The 8,118-nt window shown below is 44.5% G+C and overlaps 1 protein-coding gene across 1 annotated transcript in view; it reads right to left on the bottom strand.

Moving 5' to 3' along the window:
• Window positions 1-1,073: 1,073 nt before the first annotated feature.
• Window positions 1,074-8,118, bottom strand: part of LOC311120180 (elongation factor-like GTPase 1) — a 94,055-nt gene continuing 87,010 nt past the window's right edge. The window contains exon 22 of the mRNA XM_084194798.1: window positions 1,074-1,856. Coding sequence (XP_084050924.1) covers window positions 1,668-1,856 — 189 coding nt within the window. The 3' untranslated portion in view covers window positions 1,074-1,667. The remainder of the gene's footprint in view (window positions 1,857-8,118) is intronic.

Here is an 8,118-nt window from a genome sequence, read left to right as displayed (position 1 = left end):
CACACCTCAATGACCGTTGATATTCTTTGTTTTCTTGGTCGAGATCTTTCTTCCTCAGGCCCGGGGAGAGGGGAAGGAGTGGGGGAGGGGAGAGGGAAGGAGTGGGGAGGGGAGAGGGGAAGGAGTGGGGGGGAGGAGAGGGGAAGGAGTGGGGGAGAGGAGAGGGGAAGGAAGTGGGGGGGAGGAGAGGGGAAGGAGTGGGGGAGAGGGGAAGGAGTGGGGGGGAGGAGAGGGGAAGGAGTGGGGGAGGGGAAGGAGTGGGGATTGGAGGAAAAGGGGAGATGAGGAGGGGGGGGTGAAGGAGCGGATGGGGGTCAGACAGCACAATGGGAACAAGTCTTTGAGAGGAGTGGAGACATAGAAGGGGGAATGAAGAGGGAGAACTTGTAGAGCAGTTCTAGTACATGGATTGAAGTGCAAGGAGTTTCCCAGTGATGGTCCCGTGTAGCTCAGATGGTAGAGCATGGCGCTTGCAACGCCAGGGTTGTGGGTTCGATTCCCATGGAGGGCCAGTATGAAAATAATAAATATGTATGCACTCACTAACTGTAAGTGGCTCTGCATAAGAGCGTCTGCTAAATGACTAAAATGTAAAAATGATGGCAAACTGTCTCAGAATTTTCCTAGGAGAACACACCTCTAATCTGCAAAATCATACATTTGAGGATTCCATTAATAATTTGGTGTGTCTGAATAAAAAGTGTTCTTGGTGTTACTCAATTTAAATGAAGGGAAATTGTGAGAAAAATGATTAATTATATCGCTTTAGCAAATGATTTTAAAAGGGTTCATGAAAATCTGTGGCCCCATCTAATAAAATCCTCAATTACCTAAAATGTGTCATTGATGTTATCGTCCTTGGTGTTGCTACTCCTACTGGTGGCATGTGATCATTATGGTAACAATTCATTAGTCATTAAACTGCCATATTATTTGATTTAGAATGGGAAGAGGTACCCAAATATCTATATTTTTTAATAATCTATAAAAATTAAGTAATTATTTTCTAAAATGCCATGCCTAAATGCCATCGCATCTCAGAAATGACCCACACACATCACTCCCGATTAATAAAAAAAAAAAGACACAATTTAATTTATTTATTGCTTTCTGGTAAATACTGTACATTTTGGTTTATGTCTTGTACACAGATGCCTTACCCAGAGCTCTAAACATAGCATATCAACAAGGCTATAGCTCGCTAGCGCGGTCCCCAAATAATTTAAAAACGTACAATCCCACTTTACATCATATTTGTGTTTTTCCAAATTAAATGCCGCTCTTCAGGGGGCTGGGTACTGCAATTCAATTAGGTTGAGAGCAGAAATTAATTCAAGCCACTTCACTTAACAGCAAAACTGGATTTGGACGGGAACACTCGTCAATTATGCATAGCTGAAAGGGATTCTCCCGGGTAAAGACACAGCTGCATGTGCAGCTATTTAAACCCATAGGGCCGGTTTCCCAGACACATATTAAGCCTATTCCTGGACTAAAAATATTTTTCTAAGGAGATTTTCAGGGAAACTACTCCATAATGTAAACGTATCAATGGTTCATTTTGAGTGACAGAGGGGGTAATGATGGGGGACAGTATCCACTGGATGCTCTTTATGGTGTCTGTCTCGGGTGTGTGCTGGTAGGAGTCAGTCAGGAAACTCACAGGCCTATTTGTTCTTGCTAAGTGTTCTCTGTTTCTCGCCGTGCTCCACTATCTTCTCCTCCACGTACAGTCCTTTGCGCCGGCGAACAGCGTTCATGTATTTCAGAGCCTGATTGGCCGAATCAGCCTTCTCTCCAAAGTGGAGGTACTCCTCTTCTGTGGTAGGAACCCAGGACGGATCACTGGAGATCACCTTGATACAGAGAGAGACAGAGACAGAGATTTAGTTTGAAGTACATAAAGAGAGAGATTTAGTTTGAAGTACATAAAGACAGATTTAGTTTGAAGTACATAAAGACAGATTTAGTTTGAAGTACATAAAGACAGAGATTTAGTTTGAAGTACATAAAGACATATTTCGTTTGAAGTACATAAAGACAGAGATTTAGTTTGAAGTACATAAAGAGAGAGATTTTGTTTGAAGTACATAAAGACAGAGATTTAGTTTGAAGTACATAAAGACAGATTTAGTTTGAAGTACATAAAGACAGAGATTTAGTTTGAAGTACACCACTGACCAGGATAATGCTTAATAAAATGGCCTATAGATACAAAGATCAGGGCCTGTATCCCCAAAACATCTCAGAGTCAGGTCTGGTCATCCCTGTCCATATCATCTTATTCATTATGACTGAAAAGGCTAAACGGATCCTAGATCAGCACTCCTAATCTGAGACACCTTGTGGATACGGGCCCTGACCCATAAATCCATAAATATTAACTTAGATGTAATGCATGGAGCGGACAATGGTATCTACTCCACACGAGAAAGAACCCTGTCTTGGCTAAGCTTTGCTCAGCAGTGGTGGCAGACAAGGAAGGGATCATGAATACTGTTATCCAACTCAGCTTCTCCCTGTCCCGGTCTCTCTCCCTCTCCCTCTCCCTCTCTCTCTCTCTACCTCCCTCGCTCTACCTCCCTCGCTCTACCTCCCTCGCTCTACCTCCCTCGCTCTACCTCCCACGCGCTACCTCCCACGCGCTACCTCCCACGCGCTACCTCCCTCTCTCTCCCTGCCTCTCTCTACCTCCCTCTCTCTCCCTGCCTCTCTCTACCTCTACCTCCCCCCTCTCTCTCCCTCCCTCCATCAGGCTCTGACAATAGGGGGGGTTATAGAGATACATGTGTTCTTCCAAAGCAGTCAGTCACACTGACATCCAGTTCAACACTGTGTCACTGTGTTCTAGGGGAGAGAGACTGTGTGTGTGTGTGTGTGTTGGTGAGGGCCCGGCTATGTGCAACCTGCTGTGGAGATGAGGCAATGCCTTCTGCTGCTTCACACACACACAATGCCACAATTACTGTACCAGTGTGTACGCGGGCCCCTGCACCTGGCCGTTAGGGGCCCCGAGCGACAGACTCTGGTTGCAGGCAACAGATGGGAGAAAGGAGGAACAACACCAGACAGATTATGAGGTGGCACGCACACACACACACACACACACACACACACACACACACACACACACACACACACACACACACACACACACACACACACAGGGGAACCACGTGAGTAACATATATCTCGGCACAATTGGGTCCAGTAGGGCGAATGGGTGTGTGTTTCATTGTGTGTGTACGTGTGCAGGGTTAGAGTGGCGGGTGCTCAGCTCTAACTGTAACGGGGGGAATGTACCAACAGGGGGGCCGACACACACAAGCAAAGACACACACAGGTCTTTGATTTAATCTCCTCTCTGCGGCCCCTGTTGTGTGCATGGCTTCGGTTACTTATCTTTACAGGAGCCTTTGTCTCACTGCTGTGTGTGTGTGTGTGAGTGAGTGAGAGAGAGAACTTTTGTCACTGCGCTCCATGAAGCGTGTCATTGGGCCTCACCTACATTAGTCTGAATGAACACACACACACACACACACACACACACACACACACACACACACACACAGCCTTACAGCAGATGCTAGTCCCTGAACTACAACACAATGGGAGGCACAAAAGTTCTGTCCTTGTCACAATACCTCTTTCTCATGCTAATCTAATGTAAGTCCATAACATTACACACATAGCTGCTAACACAACAATACAACACTCACAGAAGAGCTCTCCCTCTGTCACTAAACGCTATTCATATGTTAAATAAATATGAAGTCCATAGCAAATCAATGAGAAACTAAATGCTAACATTAGCTCCGCATCTAATTTAAATAGACTAGATGTATAGAATAGATTCGATAGAAGCAAGGTGGAGTCTACTAAAACCCCATTGTCACTGTCTATGGAGTAGCTATCTATGTTGTCATGATTGTCTATGGAGTAGCTATCTATGTTGTCATGATTGTCTATGGAGTAGCAATCTGTGTTGTCATGATTGTCTATGGAGTAACAATCTGTGTTGTCATGATTGTCTATGGAGTAACAATCTGTGTTGTCATGATTGTCTATGGAGTAACTATCCATGTTGTCATGATTGTCTATGGAGTAGCTATCTATGTTGTCATGATTGTCTATGGAGTAACAATCTGTGTTGTCATGATTGTCTATGGAGTAACTGCCTGCATGGTCATGATTGTCTATGGAGTAACAACCTCTAACTGCTTCAGATAATGACAGAGTAACGTAAATGAAACCAGACAGACATGTTTTAACGAAGCTCACACAAAAAGGCTAACAACAATGTGGGGGGGGATCTAATACTGATTGACAGGCTGTGTGTTGTAATTAATTTGCATAGTGTGTGTGTCGCATCTAGTTTCAAGTTTCAACATTTATTCACCACGTGCACAGGATACAACAGGTGTAGAACAGTTCAGTGCCATTCTTACCTTGAGAGCTCTTTCCCAACAATGCAGTGATACTAATAATAATAGAATACATATAGACAGTTGAAGTCGGAAGTTTACATACACTTAGGTTGGAGTCATTAAAACTTAACAAACTATAGTTTTGGCAAGTCGGTTAGGACATCTACTTTGTGCATGACACAATTAATTTTTCCAACAATTGTTTACAGACAGATTATTTCACTTATAATTCACTGTATCACAATTCCAGTGGGTCAGAAGTTTACATACACTAAGTTGACTGTGCCTTTAAACAGCTTGGAAAATTCCAGAAAATGATGTCATGGCTTTAGAAGCTTCTGATAGGCTAATTGACATCAGTTGAGTCAATTGGAGGTGCACCTGTGGATGTATTTCAAGTCCTACCTTCAAACTCAATGCCTCTTTGCTTGACATCATGGGAAAATCAAAAGAAATCAGCCAAGACCTCAGAAAAAAAATTATAGACCGCCACAAGTCTGGTTAATCCTTGGGAGCAATTTCCAAACACCTGAAGGTACCACGTTCATCTATACAAACAATAGTACGCAAGTACACTGCTCAAAAAAATTAAGGGAACACTTAAACAACACAATGTAACTCCAAGTCAATCACACTTCTGTGAAATCAAACTGTCCACTTAGGAAGCAACACTGATTGACAATACATTTCACATGCTGTTGTGCAAATGGAATAGACAACAGGTGGAAATTATAGGCAATTAGCAAGACACCCCCAATAAAGGAGTGGTTCTGCAGGTGGTGACCACAGACCACTTCTCAGTTCCTATGCTTCCTGGCTGATGTTTTGGTCACTTTTGAATGCTGGCGGTGCTTTCACTCTAGTGGTAGCATGAGACGGAGTCTACAACCCACACAAGTGGCTCAGGTAGTGCAGCTCATCCAGGATTGCACATCAATGCGAGCTGTGGCAAGAAGGTTTGCTGTGTCTGTCAGCGTAGTGTCCAGAGCATGGAGGCGCTACCAGGAGACAGGCCAGTACATCAGGAGACGTGGAGGAAGCCGTAGGAGGGCAACAACCCAGCAACAGGACCGCTACCTCCGCCTTTGTGCAAGGAGGAGCAGGAGGAGCACTGCCAGAGCCCTGCAAAATGACCTCCAGCAGGCCACTAATGTGCATGTGTCTGCTCAAACAGTCAGAAACAGACTCCATGAGGGTGGTATGAGGGCCCAACGTCCACAGGTGGGGGTTGTGCTTACAGCCCAACACCGTGCAGGACGTTTGGCATTTGCCAGAGAACACCAAGATTGGCAAATTCGCCACTGGCGCCCTGTGCTCTTCACAGATGAAAGCAGGTTCACACTGAGCACATGTGACAGACGTGACAGAGTCTGGAGACGCCGTGGAGAACGTTCTGCTGCCTGCAACATCCTCCAGCATGACCGGTTTGTCGGTGGGTCAGTCATGGTGTGGGGTGGCATTTCTTTGGGGGGCCGCACAGCCCTCCATGTGCTCGCCAGAGGTAGCCTGACTGCCATTATGTAACGAGATGAGATCCTCAGACCCCTTGTGAGACCATATGCTGGTGCGGTTGGCCCTGGGTTCCTCCTAATGCAAGACAATGCTAGACCTCATGTGGCTGGGTGTGTCAGCAGTTCCTGCAAGAGGAAGGCATTGATGCTATGGACTGGCCCACCCGTTCCCCAGACCTGAATCCAATTGAGCACATCTGAGACATCATGTCTCGCTCCATCCACCAACGCCACGTTGCACCACAGACTGTCCAGGAGTTGGCGGATGCTTTAGTCCAGGTCTGGGAGGAGATGCCACAAGAGACCATCCGCCACCTCATCAGGAGCATGCCCAGGCGTTGTAGGGAGGTCATACAGGCACGTGGAGGCCACACACACTACTGAGCCTCATTTTGACTTGTTTTAAGGACATTACATCAAAGTTGGATCAGCCTGTAGTGTGGTTTTCCACTTAAATTTTGAGTGTGACTCCAAATCCAGACCTCCATGGGTTGACAAATTTGATTTCCATTGATAATTTTTGTGTGATTTTGTTGTCAGCACATTCAACTATGTAAAGAAAAAAGTATTTAATAAGATTATTTCATTCATTCAGATCTAGGATGTGTTATTTTAGTGTTCCCTTCATTTTTTGGAGCAGTGTATAAACACCATGGGACCATGCAGCCGTCATACCGCTCAGGAAGGAGACGCGTTCTGTCTCCTAGAGATAAACGTACTTTGGTGCGAAAAGTGCAAATCAATCCCAGAACAACAGCAAAGGACCTTGTGAAGATGCTGGAGGAAACAGGTACAAAAGTATCTATATCCACAGTAAAATTAATCCTATATCGACATAACCTGAAAGGCCGCTCAGCAAGGAAGAAGCTACTGCTCCAAAACCGCCATAAAAAAGCCAGACTACGGTTTGCAACTGCACATGGGGACAAAGATCATACTTTTTGGAGAAATGTCCTCTGGACTGATGAAACAAAAATAGAACTGTTTGGCCATAATGACCATCGTTATGTTTGGAGGAAAAGGGGGTAGCTTGCAAGCCGAAGAACACCATCCCAACCGTGAAGCACGGGGGTGGCAGCATCATGCTCTGGGGGTGCTTTGCTGCAGGAGGTACTGCTGCACTTCACAAAATAGATGGCATCATGAGGAAGGAAAATTATGTGGATATATTGAAGCAAAATCTCAAGACATCAGTCAGGAAGTTAAAGCTTGGTCGCAAATAGGTCTTCCAAATGGACAATGACCCCAAGGAAGGCTACCCGAAACGTTTGACCCAAGTTAAACAATTTAAAGGCAATGCTACCAAATACTAATTGAGTGTATGTAAACTTCTGACCCTCTGGGAATGTGATGAAAGAAATAAAAGCTGAAAGAAATAATTCTCTCTACTATTATTCTCACATTTCACATTCTTAAAATAAAGTGCTGATCCTAACTGACCTAAGACAGGCAATTTTTACTAGGATGAAATGTCAAGAATTGTAAAAAACTGAGTTTAAATGTATTTGGCTAAGGTGTATGTAAACCTCCGACTTCAACTGTATATACACACACACACACACAGTGGGGAGAACAAGTATTTGATACACTGCCGATTTTGCAGGTTTTCCTACTTACAAAGCATGTAGAGGTCTGTAATTTTTATCATAGGTACACTTCAACTGTGAGAGACTGAATCTAAAACAAAAATCCAGAAAATCACATTGTATGATTTTTAAGTAATTAATTTGCATTTTATTGCATGACATAAGTATTTGATCACCTCCCAACCAGTAAGAATTCCGGCTCTCACAGACCTGTTAGTTTTTCTTTAAGAAGTCCTCCTGTTCTCCACTCATTACCTGTATTAACTGCACCTGTTTGAACTCGTTACTTGTATAAAAGACACCTGTCCACACACTCAATCAAACAGACTCCAACCTCTCCACAATGGCCAAGACCAGAGAGCTGTGTAAGGACATCAGGGATAAAATTGTAGACCTGCACAAGGCTGGGATGGGCTACAGGACAATAGGCAAGCAGCTTGGTGAGAAGGCAACAACTGTTGGCGCAATTATTAGAAAATGGAAGAAGTTCAAGATGACGGTCAATCACCCTCGGTCTGGGGCTCCATGCAAGATCTCACCTCGTGGGGCATCAATGATCATGAGGAAGGTGAGGGATCAGCCCAGAACTACATG

The sequence above is a fragment of the Coregonus lavaretus genome (assembly GCF_964263955.1).
Source record: "Coregonus lavaretus genome assembly, contig: HAP1_SCAFFOLD_437, whole genome shotgun sequence".
NCBI classification, from domain to species: domain Eukaryota; kingdom Metazoa; phylum Chordata; class Actinopteri; order Salmoniformes; family Salmonidae; genus Coregonus; species Coregonus lavaretus.
This window is presented reverse-complemented; position numbering and strand designations above follow the sequence as displayed.